The 22116-nt window shown below is 44.4% G+C and overlaps 1 protein-coding gene across 2 annotated transcripts in view; it reads left to right on the plus strand.

Moving 5' to 3' along the window:
* The first annotated feature begins 1198 nt into the window (after positions 1 to 1198).
* Positions 1199 to 22116, plus strand: part of prkacbb (protein kinase, cAMP-dependent, catalytic, beta b) — an 82250-nt gene continuing 61332 nt past the window's right edge. For both annotated transcript variants that reach the window (XR_009653999.1, XM_060913819.1), the window contains exon 1: positions 1199 to 1443. Coding sequence is in view for 1 of the 2 variants with exons in the window: in XM_060913819.1 (XP_060769802.1) it covers positions 1398 to 1443 (46 nt within the window). In the remaining variant the exon portion in view is untranslated. The remainder of the gene's footprint in view (positions 1444 to 22116) is intronic.

Consider the following 22116-nt stretch of genomic DNA (forward strand, 5'->3'; position numbering starts at 1 on the left):
TTCGCGCCAATGTTTATGCAAACGCAGTGACGTAACTGACGTATACAGTGACGTAATGACGTGGCTCCCCTTAGCACCCCAAGCTATGGAAAATCAACTGGTTCTCAGCTGGCTCGCAAGTTGAACGAGTTGTGAACCAGCACCAGCACTGGCCCCGAACCAGCCCTGGAACTGATTTGGTGGAAAAGGGGTATTCTTCTTCTCCGTGTTGTTGTTGCTTCGATGTTCGCGCCAAGGTTTATGCAAACGCAGCAACGTAACTGATGTATACAGCGACATAATGACGTGGCTCACCTTAGCACCCCGAGCTATGGAAAAGCAAACTGGTTCTCAGCTGGCTCGCAAGTTGAACGAGTTGTGAACCAGCACCAGCACTGGCCCCGAACCAGCCCTGGAACTGATTTGGTGGAAAAGGGGTATCATTCTCCATACTGAGTACTCCACCATTACTGCTCGGCTCAGGCAATTACTAAAACCCAAGATGGGACGTCACCGGTTTTAGCAACACAGTGGTGTAGTGGTACTAACTTAAGGTGTCCACATACATAGTGTATACTATGAAATGAAAAATATGCATTTTGTCAGGCTTAGCCTGTTTGTAGTTTGTTTATACTGCTTATTTCATGTTTCATGTTTACCTGCTGGGGCGGCACGGTGGTGTAGTGGTTAGCGCTGTCGCCTCACAGCAAGAAGGTCCGGGTTCGAGCCCCGTGGCCGGCGAGGGCCTTTCTGTGCGGAGTTTGCATGTTCTCCCCGTGTCCGCGTGGGTTTCCTCCGGGTGCTCCGGTTTCCCCCACAGTCCAAAGACATGCAGGTTAGGTTAACTGGTGACTCTAAATTGACCGTGAGTGTGAATGGTTGTCTGTGTCTATGTGTCAGCCCTGTGATGACCTGGCGACTTGTCCAGGGTGTACCCCGCCTTTCGCCCGTAGTCAGCTGGGATAGGCTCCAGCTTGCCTGCGACCCTGTAGAACAGGATAAAGCGGCTAGAGATAATGAGATGAGATGAGATATTGTCTGGGTGTTTATATTGTTTGTTCTATTTTTATTTATCGCATTGCCTGTTTGCACCGTGGGTCAGAGAGGACTGATATTTCATCTGTGCTGTATGTCGAGCATATTTGACAATAAAGTTGACTTGACTTGACTGTTATTTGGGGGGTTGATGCGCTTCTGACATATCTGGCAACCCTGGTCCTACTACAGTGTAGTGAAGGGGAGATTAAAGCTCACTGTAAATCAGTTACAACGAGTAAAAACAGGGGATAAAGCATCACCTGGAGGAATTATAATACATGATAGTGTAGACAGGGCTTTTCTACAGCTTTATCATCATCAGGGGAAGTTTAATTTGGCATTTCTGCAGCATTAAAGACAGAAAGGAGGGTAAATTGACGATGGGAAACGCTGCGACCGCAAAGAAAGGCAACGAGCTGGAGAGTGGTAACGTTCATTAACTTTATCATGTGTATTTATTTACTGTAATAATGACAGCTGTTTATTTAATTTACTTGAAATTAGTGAATGCAGAGCTTCACTGATCTCTGCGTTTCTGCATTGCACCGTAGCTTGTTAGCATTTTACCAGCTAAAGTTAACCAAACACGCAGGACAACTTGGTTTAAATCTTAGTTAACTAACTAACTTAGCTGTTTAACTCGTAGTTAAACTAACCGTTTGTGAAAACTAGCTAGCTAACGAAGAAGAAACAAGTTAGCTTGCTATGCTAGCTAGGAATTAGCGTTATTAGTAAAAAGAAAAACAAATGCACAACTTTTACAAACAATATTGACGCACATCCTGGTGGATACAACATCCTAAAAATATATTTTTTTTGAAAAAAAAAGCTTTTAAATTGTTTTTTTTTAATAAATAAAACCGTAAACAGTTACCCGGTGGCTAAGCTAGGCTTGTTTGCTAGTGTAGGCCCGAAAAGGTGCGTTCAGGACGCGACGCGATTTTCTGTTAAATCACAGACTTAACACTTATCAGAGTGGAAAAAAAAGCTCTAATTTACACATTTATATTCTCTAAAGTGGATTTTTGCTTCGGATTAAATCCCAAGCTCATGTTAGCCACTGTTAAGAAAGCCATGAAGCCGTTTTCTGGTGTTTTAGCAGGTTTAAAGTGTGTCATGGATAGTGAGGCTATTAAAGAAAACCGTTAACTTGGTCGTTTGTGAGGGGAAAAAAGTTACAGGATCAAATTATTTTACAAATTTAAGTTGTTTTAGGTGTTTAAAATTTACAACCCCGATTCCAAAAAAGTTGGGATGGGACAAGGCCATGTTTACCACTGTGAGACATCCCCTTTTCTCTTTACAACAGTCTGTAAACGTCTGGGGACTGAGGAGACAAGTTGCTCAAGTTTAGGGACAGGAATGTTAACCCATTCTTGTCTAATGTAGGATTCTAGTTGCTCAACTGTCTTAGGTCTTTTTTGTCGTACCGGTATCTTCCGTTTTACGATGCGCCAAATGTTTTCTACGGGTGAAAGATCTGGACTGCAGGCTGGCCAGTTCAGTACTCGGACCCTTCTTCTACACAGCCATGATGCCGTAATACCTTGTCCACACTAGGGATTTTGTACTGATACGAAACTACTTTCGTACCGCAACACCTGTCCACACTAGCAACTATACCGGTACTGTAGTGGTATAAGGGCAATTCCATGTAAATGTCAACCTCACCATGCAAAAATAAAGCAACATGTAATACATCAAAACCACTCCCAGAGATCTCACCTAGGCCTGTATTTTACAGATGTGAATAAGTTGAACCAATTTGTAACCAACCTAATACGTCACTGTCAGTCTTTCTTTCTTATAATGTAAAACCCAAGCTAAAACCAACTTTGATCATGTACAATTCTATATTATTGCCACAAGCCACAGAAATGTATGCTAAAATCCACAAAACAGCAAAACAATAGCCATCCTAAATATTATTTAAGAACTTTGATAGTTTTAGCTGATATTTAGAGAGTTTTTCACAGGGTTATGGTGGTTAAATTGCTGATTTTCTAAACATATGCCATGTCTATCGAGCAATTCCAGCGTTATGGATGTGACATTTGGACTCAAAATGGCAACAACTGACCTAGTTAATTTTTATTCCTTTCCAGTATTTTAAAATTTTTTGTATATTTTTAAGACCTCTCATATTGGAGAAGTCATGGGAAAAAAAGAATTCCCATAGTACATTTAGAACTCTAGAAAATGCCAAAAAAGACATGCGTTATGGATGTGACGGAAAAAATACCCCATTTCCAGGGTGACTACACATATTCATCAAACTCTGTGAAATTGCAAACATAATATCCAAATGCAGGCATGCATTTAATAAAGGAGTCTTAGCTGAAAATAAAAAAAGCCTTTGTTTAAAATATTTTCTATTTCAAGCAGAATCTAGGAAGAAAAAGTCAGCGTTATGGATGTGACATAATTCCGTTATGGATGTGACGCAGTATCGGTACGAAACCCACAAATGTATGGGTTTCGTATTAGGGATGGCGAAAACAAAAAAAAAATCTTGACCGACCACCGAACCTCATTAGCCGGTTACACTCGGTTAACCTATGAGTTTAAACAGGGATGCAAACGGCGCGCCTTTTTCACGGCTCGTGCAGATCCGATTTTTTTTTTGGGGGGGGGTTGGAGTGTCTGAATAATTTCATCAAAGTAAATTCTGTATTAAAATTACTACATAAGCAAATGCCGTTACAGTCCGTGAAAAAGTCGGCATCTGCGTCTTTAGTTTGTGTGGAGAGATCTGATCTGCAATAACATGCATTGTTGGCTACAGACCGAAACACACTTTCAGAATGCACTGGCCAAGGCAGGACTAAACTCCATGTGCCTTCTAATAATAATTTAAAAAAAAAAAAAAACAGAATAGTAATTTGTAAGCTAAAAAGCCTGTGTGTACACTTTTTTTTCTTTCGCCGAGTGGCAGCTGTCTTCAACTGGGGCGGGACATGACTGAATGGGTGTTTCTGATTTGTCAGCTGTCGTCCTTACACCACATGGCATGGCCCAAGCGTTTACAACACAGAATTCCAGGTTCTCCGCTCCAAAATCGGCAGCTTCAAAGCGATTGATTTTTTTTTTCACCGACAACCAAAAAAAAATTAACCGGTTGACGTTGATTCGGTCAACCACCGGTCAAACGGTCATCGGTTAACATCCCTATTTCGTACCGGTACAGTATCGGTACTGTAGCGCTTTGCTGTAGTGTGGACAGATGAAGCGGCTCTGTATCGATACAAATATAATGCGCAAGCGCAATGAACCATTCCTACGTCTTCTGGGTTATTCATACAATACAATACGCCCGTGCTTTCCAGCTGTAAATAAAACGTCAAAATGGCTCAAAACGACCGTGGAGCTACATGGAGCAAAGAAAGGAGGGAGGAAGAGGGGAAAGGGAAGGGGGAGAAAGGGAGATTCGTTTTCTTTTGGCCCTTTTCCACTACCCTTTTTCAGCTCACTTCAGCCCGACACGGCTCGCGTTTCGACTACCTCAGAGCAGCACGACTCAGCTCGCTTCAGCCTTACTCAGCACCCAAAACTCGCACGGTTTTGGAGTGGGGCTGAAGCGAGCCAAACCGAGCCGAGTGGGGCTAGGGGCGTGAGCAGACACTCCCCTGTGCACTGATTGGTGAGGAGGAGTGTCCTCACATGCCCACACGCCCCGCGAGCACACTGGGATCTGTAAACACCGTAAACCCGGAAGAAGAATAATTACGAATTACGAGAATTTCTGAAGCCTTATGCGCCTCGCCTCATCTATACGCTCTTGCCAGTATCTGTTGGCGTTGTCGGTGACAACAAGCCACAGCACCAAGACCAGCAACACTAACGACTCCATGTCCTCCATGTTTATTGTTTACTATCCGGGTCGTGAGACTACCGCTTAAAAGCTCACTGATGTCACTGTTTGCGCCACCTAACGACATCATGTGACGTCCACCCACTTTCGCTAACTCCACCCAATGTGTCCACCCACTTCCAGCCAGCACGGTTCAGCGCGGTTGTAGTCGAAATGCAACTCCAACAGCCCCGCTCAGCTCGACTCAGCCCAACTCAGCACGGCACGGCTCAGCCCGACTCAGCCGCGTTGGTAGTGGAAAAGAGGCATTTGTTTCTTTCTCAACTGCCTCGCACATTTTATACGATTCGACTGAATAAATGACCACCAGAAATACAGACTGTACATTGACAACAAAAAGCACGCACACGTTGTTTCATCCGCCATATTCTCGGAAGGAAGTTACTCGGTAACCACGGAAACATTTCACGCACGCGCATTTCAACTTCCGTGAAAGAAAACCGCAAACATTTCTCGCTAGTGTGGACAGATGCACTAAACTGTACCGGTATACTTTGTATCGATACAGTTATACCACTTTCGTACCGGTATAAGTGTGAACACAGCATAATTGATGCAGTATGTGGTTTGGCATTGTCATGTTGGAAAATGCAAGGTCTTCCCTGAAAGAGACGTCGTCTGGATGGGAGCATATGTTGCTCTAGAACCTGGATATACCTTTCAGCATTGATGGTGTCTTTCCAGATGTGTAAGCTGCCCATGCCACACGCACTAATGCAACCCCATACCATCAGAGGTGCAGGCTTCTGAACTGAGCGCTGATAACAACTTGGGTTGTCCTTCTCCTCTTTAGTCCGAATGACACGGCGTCCCTGATTTCCATAACGAACTTTGATTCATCTGACCACAGAACAGTTTTCCATTTTAAATGAGCCTTGGCCCAGAGAAGACGTCTGCGCTTCTGGATCATGTTTAGATACGGCTTCTTCTTTGAACTATAGAGTTTTAGCTGGCAATGGCGGATGGCACGGTGAATTGTGTTCACAGATAATGTTCTCTGGAAATATTCCTGAGCCCATTTTGTGATTTCCAATACAGAAGCATGCCTGTATGTGATGCAGTGCCGTCTAAGGGCCCGAAGATCACGGGCACCCAGTATGGTTTTCCGGCCTTGACCCTTACGCACAGAGATTCTTCCAGGTTCTCTGAATCTTTTGATGATATTATGCACTGTAGATGATGATATGTTCAAACTCTTTGCAATTTTACACTGTCGAACTCCTTTCTGATATTGCTCCACTATTTGTCGGCGCAGAATTAGGGGGATTGGTGATCCTCTTCCCATCTTTACTTCTGAGAGCCGCTGCCACTCCAAGATACTCTTTTTATACCCAGTCATGTTAATGACCTATTGCCAATTGACCTAATGAGTTGCAATTTGGTCCTCCAGCTGTTCCTTTTTTGTACCTTTAACTTTTCCAGCCTCTTATTGCCCCTGTCCCAACTTTTTTGAGATGTGTTGCTGTCATGAAATTTCAAATGAGCCAATATTTGGCATGAAATTTCAAAATGTCTCACTTTGGACATTTGATATGTTGTCTAAGTTCTACTGTGAATACAATATCAGTTTTTGAGATTTGTAAATTATTGCATTCCGTTTTTATTTACAATTTGTACTTTGTCCCAACTTTTTTGGACTCGGGGCTGTACACCGAAATATGTTAGTCATTATGGCTTTAAGTTTAGGAACTTTCCCAAGCTCTGTGCTGTAGTTGTGTGTGTGTGTGTGTTCAACACTACAGTGCAGCACCACTGAGCTGGAGGTGAACTTGAACGCACCATGGTTGATCATTTATATAATTTAATCTGATTAAATATAATAGAGGTGTGACGATTAAGCGATTCCTGATCTTTCAGTCCATGATTCAAGAATCGATTAAAATTTAACGAATCACCGATGATGCACTAACAAAACCTCATTTCATCCCGATAACCCTAGATGCATAAAAAAAATTTCAACAAACGGCATAATTTCGATATTAAAAATTCGATTCGGTATCCGGAGCTGTACTTCAGCGCAGCCGTCCGTGTTTGTGGTTGCTATAACAAGTCTCACGATGCCTTGTGAACAATACGGCAGGTGACTCTGAGTTCCTGAAGCCACCAGCTTTTAAAAGAAGAAGAAGAAAACTTTATTATTTAGTGAAATTCATCCTCTGCATTTAGGCAACACGGTGGTGTAGTGGTTAGCACGGTTCTGGGTTCGAACCCAGTGGCCGGCGGGGGCCTTTCTGTGTGGAGTTTGCATGTTCTCCCCATGTCTGCGTGGGTTTCCTCCAGGTGCTCCGGTTTCCCCCACAGTCCAAAGGCATGCAGTTGGGCTGAAGTGCCCTTGAGCAAGGTACCGAACCCCTGACTGCTCCCCGGGTGCTCTAGTGTGGCTGCCCACTGCTCTGGGTGTGTGTGCGCGTGTGCGTTCACTGCTTCAGATGGGTTAAATGCAGAGGATGAATTTAACTGTGCTTGAAGTGTGCATGTGACAAATAAAGGTTTCTTCTTTTTCTTAACCCATTTGAAGCAGTGAACACACACTTCAGCCACACTAGAGCACCCGGGGAGCAGTCAGGGGTTAGGTACCTTGCTCAAGGGCACTTCAGCCCAACTGCATGTCTTTGGACTGTGGAGGAAACCGGAGCACCCAGAGGAAACCCACGCAGACATGGGGAGAACATGCAAACTCCACACAGAAAGGCCCTCGCCGGCCGCTGGGCTTGAACCCAGAACCTTCTTGCTGTGAGGCGACAGTGCTAACCACTGCACCACAGTGTTGCTAAAACCGGTGACGTCCCGTCCCGGGTTTTAGTAATTGCCTGAGCCGAGCAGTAATGGCGGAGTACTCAGTATGGAGAATGAGTGGACTAGCCGTCTGATTTCTTACTGTCTCGTGACCGAAAACAAGTGTTGTGTAAAGCTAGTCTCTCACTGGGCTGCGACAGCTTGCGACAAATTGTGAACGTCATTCGCAAGAGAGTTTCAAAAGTGCGTTGAAACATTCGCGGGGCTTCTCAATTTCCTCGCATGAGTCGCAAAGTGTCGCTCCTTCGTCACTGAAATTTTGAGCATATTCAAAAAATTTGTGCGACAGAATTTCTCGCAAAATAGCCGCAATTGCGTCGCTGGTGTCGCAAAGCCGTCGCGAACCCTTCTCAAGTCAGTTTCTGTGCGGCTTCCTCTACTTCCCTGCCTGCCGAGGGAAAGCTGGCTGCGACAGCCTGCGACTAGTTGGAGACACAACAATTGCGGTAAAATATGCGAATATCAATTCAGTGTGATTCCAAGTGAAAATCGACACTAATTTGCATATTTTATCGCAATTGTTGTGTCTCCAACTAGTCGCAGGCTGTCGCAGCCCAGTGAGATACTACCCTAAGCTGTATGAGTCCAGGTTTCATCATCGTGGCAGTACCACTAACATGCCGAATCCTATTCGGTGGCACCATCCAACAGGTAAGATCGATGCGAAACCAAAGTTTTGCGAAGAATCTGCGTCAAAACGTCAACAAGTTGAATCTGGGACTACTTCAAATGAGACCACTACATCTATACCGGACATGTTTAAGAAGCAGAAACCATCGACCGGAGTCTGAATAAAGGCTACAAAGGCAACGCGACTTTTTTTTTTTTTTTTTTTTTCTAGGCCGACAGTTAACAGAATATTGATAATGATTTGCATCAGTTATAAAATAGAGGACAAAAAATGTGAATCGTGAATCGAATTGTGAAAAAACTGAATCGTCACACCTCCTAAAATACAAACTAAACTTTTTTTGTGTGTGTGAAGAAAGCCATGAATTTAGTGCAGTTTGTTTATATTTTTATTTATAAACGTCGCCGTTAAAAACGGCAGGGAATCCTCAACAGAGCAACAAGCTCCAATACCTGAGGTCCCACAAAATTACAAAATTAAGTAGTACAATAAATAGATCAACAATAAATAACACAATACAGGCCTAGAAATTCTTTTTTTTTTTTTTTTCCACCAGCCAGCCGGACTAGTTCCCTTCCAAAGTAACTCGCCAAACAGAAAATCAACTCGCCAAAATTTGTTCACGTATGAATTTTACTTCTGTCAAAAATAACACAAAAGAGAGTACCGGTAGTTACCATTGTTCATGACTAATGTGCATTTATTTCAAGACCCGAGTATTTTGATACTGTTGTTAAATACATAAATGAGAACAACACAGAGCACCTTAATATAATATCAACAAATAACAATATATTGGAAAACTTGGCAACTTGGTGTATGAGTAAGTTCGTTTCTTAGACAAGGATATTTTTTAAGCTTGTTACCTCGTTAACAGTTTCGGCGTGAATCTCCCGCCTTCTTCAGAAACAGTCACCAGATGTCGAGTGGTGACGTGCCTTATCAGCTGATGTTGCGTTACGGAGGCGTGAACGTCCCGCCCAATTTGACAGGTAGTCCACGCCTCCTGCTGTCAGGTCGCTCCTCCAGGACGGCACTCCAGGTGTGTGACAGCGCGTACGCTCCCTCGTCCCGGTTCATCGTCCTCTGCGCTCGCTTGCGTATCTCCACTGCCTCCAAAATCCAACGCTGGAATCTATTTTCTTCAGCGCGAATGACTCTGGCCTCTTCCCAATTCATTATGTGATTTTGTCGTTTGCAGTGGTCTGAAATGGCTGATTTTAGGTTTTTTTGGTTTGCTTTTTCTTTTTCGGATCTTGTGAGTCTTTTTGTTGTTTCTTTTTCACACTCTATTTGGTGTTCTTTCCTGCGAGTGTGGAAGCATCTGCCCATTTCACCAATATAGACTTTATTACATGAACGGCAAGGGATTTCATAGATGACGTTGCATTTATTGTCCAGTTGTATTTTGTCTTTGGGGTGAACTAGCAACTGTCGGAGGTTCTTGTATGGTTTGACTGGGGTGTTGATATGGTATTTCCTGGTAACGTGACTGAAGAAAATAGATTCCAGCGTTGGATTTTGGAGGCAGTGGAGATCCGTAAGCGGGCGCAGAGGACGATGAACCGGGATGAGGGAGCGTACGCACTGTCGCATACCTGGAGTGCCGTCCTGGAGGAGCGACCTGGCAGCAGGAGGCGTGGACTACCTGTCAAATTGGGCGGGACGTTCACGCCTCCGTAACGCAACATCAGCTGATAAGGCACGTCACCACTCGACATCTGGTGACTGTTTCTGAAGAAGGCGGGAGATTCACGCCGAAACTGTTAACGAGGTAACAAGCTTAAAAAATATCCTTGTCTAAGAAACGAACTTAAATATTGGTAAGAGTTAGACATAATGAACATCCACTACGTATTGGTGTATGAGTATTGAAAACAAATATCCTTACTATCATGACTATAGCACCCAAAATATGTCCAACATGCTTTCTGTATTTAACCATTTATGAGAGAGAAAGCATTAGGAGCTTCATATTGACCAGGAATCAACTTGAAAAAAATGAATTATTCCATAAAAATCGTATCGCAGCCAAGGCCTACCCTGCTCCCACGTTTGCTTATAAGTCCTTTGTCGTTGCTCCTTCTCGTACGCTTTATCGGCGGCCTTTTTCTCCTCTTCAGACCGAGGTCGCTTTGTCTCTGGCAGTTTCTGTACACCTTTCAGAAGGGATCGACCGATATGTTTTTTTTTTTTTTTTTCAGGGCCGATACCGATTATTATGGAATTGGGATGCCGATAACCGATAAATGTAAACATTATAATTCACATGAAATTAAACATAGCACACACTGACACAGACCTTCATATCCATGAAATATATGTTTAATTGTAAAATTGAACATGAAATTTTGTGCAGGGAGATGCCAGCAGCATTTGTACAATAAAGTCAAACATTAGTTAGAATAAAATGAGAAATAAAATAATAATAAAATATTCACCAATAAAAAAAATAAATCACTCCCTACTATATTACAGCTCACCATTTTCAGTGGAAAATAAATGAAAATACACGCTGGATTCTGGATAGAGAAAGTGAGAACAGAGTGTTAAAAGCTCTGGTTAAAAGGAGCGGCTGCTCCTTTAAGAGTATATCGCTTTCCGAATCAGAAGCGCTAGCGAGGAGAATCACTTGCGCAAGAATTATAAATGCTAGTGGAGCGCATTACAGCGCAATGTGAAGTAGCATAAGAACATTTAAGTCAAGAGTTTAATTGATGTATATTGTTCATTACCGTTTATCCAAGCAAGTGTGCATCCACGACACAGTTAATTACTGAGCCCACAACAAGCGTCCTGACAAACATAGCCTACTAGCACCATATCACACCTGGCGTGTTTAAATGTTCAAATAGCGCTTTATAAAGTTACCCAACATATACAAGTGCAATGCGCTTTTTGAGCACGAGTCACGTCATGAAGTTTACTCATCACCGTAACAAATAGCCAGTAGGCTTGCGCTAGCCTACAGAACACAAACACTACGTTTTATTTCGTCTTCCCTTGACCACCTCTCTGTATGGCTGTCATTCTACTGTTCGAGTAGAACTACTGACACATTCACAACGTTTCCAGACGGGGATTTAAAAATGACTGCAGCCTGCGTTATGCTGGGGACTGCTTACTATGGACAACATTACATGTAGTTTCAGCGAGGCTAGTTGGTTGTAGGCTAATTCAAGTGCTTTCTTCCGTAAGCTAAGTTTGCCTGGCTACACAGATGCAAATGGACAATTTTAACAAGTAGTAGATGAAGAATGTAAACATATAATGATGTTGTGCTTTTGCAACTTGTGTGTTTGTGACTTATTGCGGCAAAAGCAGCGCGTCCTTACCTTGAAGTGGGATCTGCTTCTGCCCGAGTGCTCATACGGCCGCCTTGAAACAGTTCACAGCGGTTAGCTACGCGTGTCGATTGGCTATATCTCTTGTGCCAAACAAATCAGATGTTGTGGTGGGCGGGACCGTGTTCTTGAACTCAGAGAGGCGAGTGCAGGAAAGGACGTGCAGTGACAGTCGCGTTAGGAACGAAATGGCTGCAAAAAGGCATGTTATCGGCATATCGGTGGAAATTATGGCCGATACCGATAACCCTAAAAATGCAGAATATCGGCCCGATATATCGGCCAGGCCGATTATCGGTCGACCCCTACCTTTCAGAAAATTCCACATCGCAACGTAGCTTTGGCAGATGTAGATGTAAACAACAACAAAAGCACGTGTTTAAATGGGCGATAATGTGGCCACATCGATTGAATTTGATAACGTGATTACCGCGATATTCAACGAGACGCATTATATGCATGCGCAGTAGTGAAAAAACCGACAGCCTGACTCGTACACGATATGATTCGGAATTCTTTGGTATTTTCCGTCCTGCCGATAAACACATCGATTAGCACAGACACGGCACGCGCTTAATATGTGGCGGCTTTAGTTGACGGTGTGTCTGAATCTTCGCTTCATAAATATATATTTTTTTTATTTTCAACTAGCCAGCCAGGCTGGCTAGTGACAGGAATTACCCGCCAAATGACAAATTAAGTCGCCTCGGGCGACCGGACCACGGTGAATTTCGAGCCGTGCAGTATACAAGTTGGACAAAAAGGAATATATACAAACTAGTAGCAGCACAAGCTGGTGCCGAGGGTGGAGATTGGCCGACATGTGACATTTCTGTCACGCACAGGTTTAAAAGCCTGTGGTCTGTCGATGTCGAAATAAAGCCTAGTTCCATCCATCCATTATCTGTCGCCGCTTATTCTGTACAGGGTCGCAGGCAAGCTGGAGCCTATCCCAGCTGACTATGGGCGAGAGGCAGGGTACACCCTGGACAAGTCGCCAGATCATCGCAGGGCTGACCGAGACAAACAACCATTCACACTCACGTTATAAAGCCTAGTTAAATTACTATAATATGAAAAAAGATCCTTCTTAAACTGTGAAAGTGATGTGATTCCTATTCCTTAAGTGAGGGGCTAAAATGTGACTCTGTGCTGTGTTCAATTAAAGCTTGATTTTATTTCTTACTTGAACAAATAACCTGGAAGAAAACAAAACACAATAATAATGGATTAGCTCTTGGTCTTAGGAAACGTGTATAAAGTCGCTGAGAAAACCAGTTTGGAAAATTTCCGCTCCGGAATATTTGTCTGTCTTTGGATGCACTTCCTGTCAGTCATTTTATAGACGCTGTGCTCTACTCTTTGTGAATCTTTCAAATGCCAAACGCAAGTAAACATTAAAAGCCATTAAAAGCTAGTTTATACGTTTTCCGTTTCCGGTTGAGACAACACTGTGTGTTTTGGCTGCCGCTTCTCACTGGAGCGTCCTTTTTTGGGGGCTTTTATGGTTTGATGTTTTGAATATTTTGTCCACTGGTTGTGGCGTAGCTCCAGACCCAGTTTTGGGCGTCGGGTTCCCCAGGCCCTGGTCCCCTATGGGTGATGCCTGTGCTGCTCGCTATGGACTGCAGTGAGCTTGTTGCTCTTTTTAGCATTGTGGTTGTGTGGCACTGCTTTTGTGCTCGCTTCGTGGATCCATGTTGCGGTGTTCCGAGCGATGTTGCCTGGTGGCTGTGCAGACGGTGTGGGACATGCCTTCGTCCACCTTTTGGTGCGATTGTAGGCAGCTACGCCACTGGAATAACATCCTGACCCTCTTTTGGGGGGCCTTCCCCCCCCCCCCCCCCCCCCCCCGGTTTATGTAATTGTAAAGCGACCTTGGGTGCACGAAAGGTACTATATAAGTTAAACTTATTGTTTTGTGTCGAATCTACAACCCTGATTCCAAAACGTTGGGACAAAGTACAAATTGTAAATAAAAACGGAATACAATAATTTACAAATCTCAAAAACTGATATTGTATTCACAATAGAACATAGACAACATATCAAATGTCGAAAGTGAGACATTTTGAAATTTCATGCCAAATATTGGCTCATTTGAAATTTCATGACAGCAACACATCTCAAAAAAGTTGGGACAGGGGCAATAAGAGGCTGGAAAAGTTAAAGGTACAAAAAAGGAACAGCTGGAGGACCAAATTGCAGCTCATTAGGTCAATTGGCAATAGGTCATTAACATGACTGGGTATAAAAAGCATCTTGGAGTGGCAGCGGCTCTCAGAAGTAAAGATGGGAAGAGGATCACCAATCCCCCTAATTCTGCGCCGACAAATAGTGGAGCAATATCAGAAAGGAGTTCGACAGTGTAAAATTGCAAAGAGTTTGAACATATCATCTACAGTGCATAATATCATCAAAAGATTCAGAGAATCTGGAAGAATCTCTGGGCGTAAGGGTCAAGGCCGGAAAACCATACTGGGTGCCCGTGATCTTCAGGCCCTTAGACGGCACTGCATCAAATACAGGCATGCTTCTGTATTGGAAATCACAAAATGGGCTCAGGAATATTTCCAGAGAACATTATCTGTGAACACAATTCACCGTGCCATCCGCCGTTGCCAGCTAAAACTCTATAGTTCAAAGAAGAAGCTGTATCTAAACATGATCCAGAAGCGCAGACGTCTTCTCTGGGCCAAGGCTCATTTAAAATGGAAAACTGTTCTGTGGTCAGACGAATCAAAATGTGAAGTTCTTTATGGAAATCAGGGACGCTGTGTCATTCGGACTAAAGAGGAGAAGGACAACCCAAGTTGTTATCAGCGCTCAGTTCAGAAGCCTGCATCTCTGATGGTATGGGGTTGCATTAGTGCGTGTGGCATGGGCAGCTTACACATCTGGAAAGACACCATCAATGCTGAAAGGTATATCCAGGTTCTAGAGCAACATATGCTCCCATCCAGACGACGTCTCTTTCAGGGAAGACCTTGCATTTTCCAACATGACAATGCCAAACCACATACTGCATCAATTACAGCATCATGGCTGCGTAGAAGAAGGGTCCGAGTACTGAACTGGCCAGCCTGCAGTCCAGATCTTTCACCCATAGAAAACATTTGGCGCATCATAAAACGGAAGATACGACAAAAAAGACCTAAGACAGTTGAGCAACTAGAATCCTACATTAGACCAGAATGGGTTAATATTCCTATCCCTAAACTTGAGCAACTTGTCTCCTCAGTCCCCAGACGTTTACAGACTGTTGTAAAGAGAAAAGGGGATGTCTCACAGTGGTAAACATGGCCTTGTCCCAACTTTTTTGAGATGTGGTGTTGTCATGAAATTTAAAATCACCTAATTTTTCTCTTTAAATGATACATTTTCTCAGTTTAAACATTTGATATGTCATCTGTGTTCTATTCTGAATAAAATATGGAATTTTGAAACTTCCACATCATTGCATTCCGTTTTTATTTACAATTTGTACTTTGTCCCAACTTTTTTAGAATCGGGGTTGTACGCTAGAATGTACTGAGAACGGAAAAACGATACGAGTTCTTTGTTTCGTTGTAGAACGATAAACCAAGTGAAAGCATTCATTCATTGATGGATGGATGCTTTTATTATTTTTGTTAAGACTCGTACACTGTGTGTTTTATTGGGAGTCTGTTAAAAGAAAAAGAAAAGTGGTCGATATGACAGGATTAAACTGGCTGTAATAAGGAAATACAGCCACTGTAGAGCCTCGCACTTGAAAACTGATTGTTTTTCCTGTTATGAGGGCTAATTGTCGGTCACATGACCATCACGTGCGAAGGCTGTGCTAGGAATTCAACAAGTCGCTGCTTCTGTTCTCCTTTTAAACACCGTCTTGCTTTTATTAGACTTGTTTTTGTTGGGAGACAACAGGAAATGCTCCCTCTTTTCTAGAGTATGTTTAGACTGAGGAAATATGACGAACCTCTTTTCCTGCACGATAATTTATTTTTTTAAAACCAATCCTAAGTAACACGTCATCTAGGTTATAAACATGCACCGGTCACATTTGTCAGTTCCCCTTATCGTACCTTTTAAGCATCAGACGATATCCAGCATTACTCCGGTACCAACATCATCTCCTCGTGTTAACCGAGCCGAGTGTGTTTAAACTTGTGTTGCTAAGCTCGTGTTAAGCCACAGGTGTGCCGGAGACATGCTGTGTTTACATCCACGATGGATGTTGTGTCCGTCGACCTCGCCTGCATTAACTGCATAAAATAAAACAAGGCTCAGGCCAAACAGGTATGTAGGTAGATCCCTCAAAAAAATAAAATCACGTCTTGGTGTTGAGTTGCTGGTGTGGCAAGTAAAACTGACACGATTCTTTCATGAACACAGCTGCTGCTCCAAAAGTAAAGAATTGAGGTATTTCACCTGACGTCACAGGGTCACGTGACGCCCCGGTGTCCGCCATTTTGAAGGTCAAGCTAGCTAATGTCAACAACATAGTAGCTAGTATGTTACTGTAGCAATGTTTACGTTCAGTCATTTGGATGACTGTTAAAACCTTTCAGTCTCAAGTTTTTCCTTTACTGTATTTACTAGTTTACTGTAATTATGATCCGGCAGCTATTTACACCGGATCCAGTGTAAATAGCTGCCGGAGCGCGCTGCTTAATTTGAGGGGGAGCAAGCCGGAGCGCGCTCCGGCAGCTATTTACACTGGATCCGGTTTGCTCCCCCTCAAATTAAGCGGCGCGCTCCGGCTTGCTCCCCCTCAAATTAAGCGGCGCGCTCCGGCTTGCTCCCCCTCAAATTAAGCGGCGCGCTCCGGCTTGCTCCCCCTCAAATTAAGCGGCGCGCTCCGGCTTGCTCCCCCTCAAATTAAGCGGCGCGCTCCGGCTTGCTCCCCCTCAAATTAAGCGGCGCGCTCCGGCTTGCTCCCCCTCAAATTAAGCGGCGCGCGCCGGCTTGCTCCCCCTCAAATTAAGCGGCGCGCGCCGGCTTGCTCCCCCTCAAATTAAGCGGCGCGCTCCGGCTTGCTCCCCCTCAAATTAAGCGGCGCGCTCCGGCTTGCTCCCCCTCAAATTAAGCGGCGCGCTCCGGCTTGCTCCCCCTCAAATTAAGCGGCGCGCTCCGGCTTGCTCCCCCTCAAATTAAGCGGCGCGCTCCGGCTTGCTCCCCCTCAAATTAAGCGGCGCGCTCCGGCTTGCTCCCCCTCAAATTAAGCGGCGCGCTCCGGCTTGCTCCCCCTCAAATTAAGCGGCGCGCTCCGGCTTGCTCCCCCTCAAATTAAGCGGCGCGCTCCGGCTTGCTCCCCCTCAAATTAAGCAGCGCGCTCCGGCTTGCTCCCCCTCAAATTAAGCGGCGCGCGCCGGCTTGCTCCCCCTCAAATTAAGCGGCGCGCGCCGGCTTGCTCCCGGAGTGCTCCGGCTGAGGTTCCGGAGCGCGCTCCGGCAGCTATTTACACTGGATCCGGTGTAAATAGCTGCCGGATCATAATTACAGTAAACTAGTAAATCCAGTAAAGGAAAAACTTGAGACTGAAAGGTTTTAACAGTCATCCAAATGACTGAACGTAAACATTGCTACAGTAACATACCAGCTACTATGTTGTTGACATTAGCTAGTGCTAACAGCTAGCTGCTAGTGCACTGCTACAACACAGACACCGACCCTAATAATACAGTTCTTGGTCATTGCCTAGTAACAGCAAATTTATAACGGGCCATGTCTCAACAGACTAAGAAGTTATTTCAATGACATTTAATAACATTTTGTTTATCCTGAGGACCGAAAGTAAATGAAAATGTGAACAAACCTTAGCTGTAATAAGATGGCGACCACCGGCTCCAGGGACGACCCACTGATGTAGGCATGTTACCCAGCCTGACACAAAATATTTGTAGGCATCCAAACTCTTATACGCTTTCAGATCAATACCTGTGTATGGCGATGGGTTTTTAACGACATAGGTATACAGATCATGTGGGCCGAAGTCAGGTAAAGACGAGGGCTTCGTGTACTTCCGTACGTCAGTGAACAATCCTGGTGGAAGCAGGTAAACGTCGTTCTCTAAGCCTGCTAACCTCAATTTTTGCAAATACCTCTCCCTCTGCTCGCCCTGTAAATGCCCTACGTCGCTGGATAGTGAAGGTGTTTTCTGCATCTCGCTCCTTTTTCTTTTATGTTTTTCGTTTGTCGCCTTCCTCACATTGAAACCGATTCGAGTCGTGACGTCCAAAACGGCAGCCTAACGATGCATCACATGACTTGGTCACGTGGGTGAAAAACCTCAATAACGCCAGTATCTCACTGGGCTGTGACTAGTTGGAGACACAACAATTGCGATAAAATATGCGAATTAGCGACAATTTTCACTTGGAGTCACACTGAATTGATATTCGCATATTTTACCACAATTGTTGTGCCTCCAACTAGTCACAGGCTGTCGCAGCCCGGCTTTCCCTCGGCAGGCAGGGAAGTAGAGGAAGCTTCACGGAAATTGACTTGAGAAGGGTTGGCGACGGCTTTGCGACACCAGCGACGCATTTGTGGCTGTTTCGTCGCACGAATTTTTTTGAACATGTTCAAAATTTCAGCGACAAAGGAGCGACACTTTCGCTACGTTCACACTGCAAGGCTTAATGCTCAATTCCGATTTTTTTGTGAAATCCGATTTTTTTGTGAGGTCGTTCACATTAACAAATATATGCGACTTGTATGTGATCCTCAGTATGAACGAAAAGCGACCTAAAAGTGTTCCGCATGCGCACTGCAGGATACGACGACGTCACACGCAGTGAGCATGGCCAGTGTTTACGGAAGTAAAACCGCCCGGTTGCGGTATGACTCATCCAATCTAGCTTGAATAGCTGCATCCCCCCAAATGGAAATCAGCTCCCTAACCTCTGCGTCCTTCCATTGAGAAGATTCAGAAACTTCACAGCCCGAAGCGTCCCTCGCATTGATGTCATGCGCAGGGGCGCAGATACGTTTTTTGAACTGGGGGGGACAAAAAACTGGGGGGGGGGACAAAGCTGCCAGCAAACCAACCCCAACCCCGATATGCCTGTCAAACTTGTTGTTAGTAACCATAGCAACCAAGCTCGAGCTCGCAACCTGTGCAGTCTGCGCAGCTCAACCAACCGAATATCAGTCTTTGTTTTGTTTTATGTGAGTTGTTGCAACTATGTACAGTGGGGCAAAAAAGTATTTAGTCAGCCACCAGTTGTGCAAGTTCTCCCACTTAAAAAGATGAGAGAGGCCTGTAATTTTCATCATAGGTACACTTCAACTATGAGAGACAGAATGGGGGGAAAGAATCCAGGAAATCGCATTGTAGGATTTTTAATGAATTAATTGGTAAATTCCTCAGTAAAATAAGTATTTGGTCACCTACAAACAAGCAAGATTTCTGGCTCTCACAGACCTGTAACAACTTCTTTAAGAGGCTCCTCTGTCCTCCACTCGTTACCTGTATTAATGGCACCTGCTTGAACTCGTTATCAGTATAAAAGACACCTGTCCACAACCTCAAACAGTCACACTCCAAACTCCACTATGGCCAAGACCAAAGAGCTGTCAAAGGACACCAGAAACAAAATTGTAGACCTGCACCAGGCTGGGAAGACTGAATCTGCAGTAGGTAAGCAGCTTGGTGTGAAGAAATCAACTGTGGGAGCAATTATTAGAAAATGGAAGACATACAAGACCACTGATAATCTCCCTCGATCTGGGGCTCCACGCAAGATCTCACCCCGTGGGGTCAAAATGATCACAAGAACGGTGAGCAAAAATCCCAGAACCACACGGGGGGACCTAGTGAATGACCTGCAGAGAGCTGGGACCAAAGTAACAAAGGCTACCATCAGTAACACACTACGCCGCCAGGGACTCAAATCCTGCAGTGCCAGACGTGTCCCCCTGCTTAAGCCAGTACATGTCCAGGCCCGTCTGAAGTTTGCTAGAGAGCATTTGGATGATCCAGAAGAGGATTGGGAGAATGTCATATGGTCAGATGAAACCAAAATAGAACTTTTTGGTAAAAACTCAACTTGTCGTGTTTGGAAGAGAAAGGATGCTGAGCTGCATCCAAAGAACACCATACCTACTGTGAAGCATGGGGGTGGAAACATCATGCTTTGGGGCTGTTTTTCTGCAAAGGGACCAGGACGACTGATCCGTGTAAAGGAAAGAATGAATGGGGCCATGTATCGTGAGATTTTGAGTGAAAACCTCCTTCCATCAGCAAGGGCATTGAAGATGAAACGTGGCTGGGTCTTTCAGCATGACAATGATCCCAAACACCCCGCCCGGGCAACGAAGGAGCGGTTTCGTAAGAAGCATTTCAAGGTCCTGGAGTGGCCTAGCCAGTCTCCAGATCTCAACCCCATAGAAAATCTTTGGAGGGAGTTGAAAGTCCGTGTTGCCCAGCGACAGCCCCAAAACATCACTGCTCTAGAGGAGATCTGCATGGAGGAATGGGCCAAAATACCAGCAACAGTGTGTGAAAACCTTGTGAAGACTTACAGAAAACGTTTGACCTCTGTCATTGCCAACAAAGGGTATATAACAAAGTATTGAGATGAACTTTTGTTATTGACCAAATACTTATTTTCCACCATAATTTGCAAATAAATTCTTTAAAAATCAGACAATGTGATTTTCTGGATTTTTTTTCTCATTCTGTCTCTCATAGTTGAAGTGTACCTGTGATGAAAATTACAGGCCTCTCTCATCTTTTTAAGTGGGAGAACTTGCACAATTGGTGACTGACTAAATACTTTTTTGCCCCACTGTATACACTGCTGTGCACCTCAATAAACCGAATGGTAATTAGTCTTTTGATTTTTCCGTGAGGTTTGCCTTATGCAAAGAAAGACAGCATAGACGTTTTTTCCTCCCTATAAGTGGGGGGGACCGAACGAGGTGAATTTAAATAGGACTCGTCCCACCCTCTATCTGCGCCCGTGATTATGCGCCATGTTGTTGTAACTTTTTTTGAGAGACCCGCCGCCTACTTCAGCGCAGAATAGTGACGTTTGTGGCTTGTTGATGACGTGTAAGTCGGATGAATGCGACCTGGCGGTTCAGACTGAAGTCGCATATGAAAAGAGCGGATAGGAATCGGAATTAGGACCACATATCCAAACGGCCTGGGTCGGATTTGAAAAAATCGGATCTGTGTCGTTCATATTGTCAATAAAAGATCGGATACAGGTCACATATGGGCGAAAAGATCGGATTTGAGTCACTTCAGCCTGCAGTGTGAACGTAGCCTTTGCGACTCATGCGAGGAAATTGAGAAGCCCCGCGCATGTTTCAACACACTTTTTTGAAACTCTCTCGCGAATGACGTTCGCAAGCTGTCGCAGCCCAGTGAGATACTGGCTTAAAATGCGTATCACAGGTAAATTCAAGCAAGATCAGCAAGATCAGTGTAATTCTCCTATTTTATATTAAACTTCGGTCAAATATCTGTCACATTTTGTGCAATTTTTTTTTTTACCTTGCACAATACCAGAAAACTTCAGTTGAAGTCAAGCCATTTGAGGCGAATTGGTCCGCCTCTGAAAAAACTTGGCGTTTGGATTTCCCGGGAAACATTGATTTCCGTGACATTGCGTGCGGGACGCCTCCCTCTGAATCCTACGTCAGCGTCGGTTTGTTTATGAGAAAACGACCTGGTGGTTTTCTGCAAGTTTCTTCGTTATCGCGTAATTATTAAAATGGTTAACAGATGTATCGTAGGAGGGTGTAGCAACACCAATCATGATGGGATCATCGTTTCCCAAAAGACTGGACAATGAGAGAGAAATGGGAGTGCTTGGTCTACACAGGCTGTGCACTGAAACCGTACAAAGCTCGCGCAGCCTGCTGGCGCTTCCGCAGGTGACGTCACGAATCTGGCTCCAGACTCCCTTAGGATTTTTCCAGACATGTTTTATTTTATTTTTTCTGCTGGAGACAGATGGCCTTGTGCAAAATTACCATTCTGGATGAGTGTGTAAAGGAACATACTTTCATCTAAAAAAAAAAAAACGAAATTGGTCCAGAATATGCTCTTTAACGTGTGTGTGTGTGTGTGTGTGTGTGTGTGTGTATACAGTGTTCTCCATGGGCGCTTTTAAAGCGGCGCACCGCCACATTGTAATTCTGGCCCGCCACCCTTCCGCAGCACGTTACACTATACTGACACACAGTAACGCTGGAAGCTGCAGCGAGCCAGCAGCTAAATAACTTTTCGGGTGCACACACTTGTAGCGTTATTGTGCAACGGTGACGCTTATCTATTGTCTTTTCTGACCATACACAGTTACAGTAATCATATAATGGCACATGCACATTAGTTAAGTTCAGGTCTTTTATTTTACGTGTCTGCGATGGTGTTGGCGAGAGCGGCAGTTTCCCGTTGCTTCACTGTGGTTGTTTACCGCAGTACTTCCGGGTTCCTGGGTCAAACTACGGAGGCTGAG

This window comes from Neoarius graeffei, chromosome 1 (genome assembly GCF_027579695.1).
Source record: "Neoarius graeffei isolate fNeoGra1 chromosome 1, fNeoGra1.pri, whole genome shotgun sequence".
In the NCBI taxonomy this organism is placed as follows: Eukaryota; Metazoa; Chordata; class Actinopteri; order Siluriformes; family Ariidae; genus Neoarius; species Neoarius graeffei.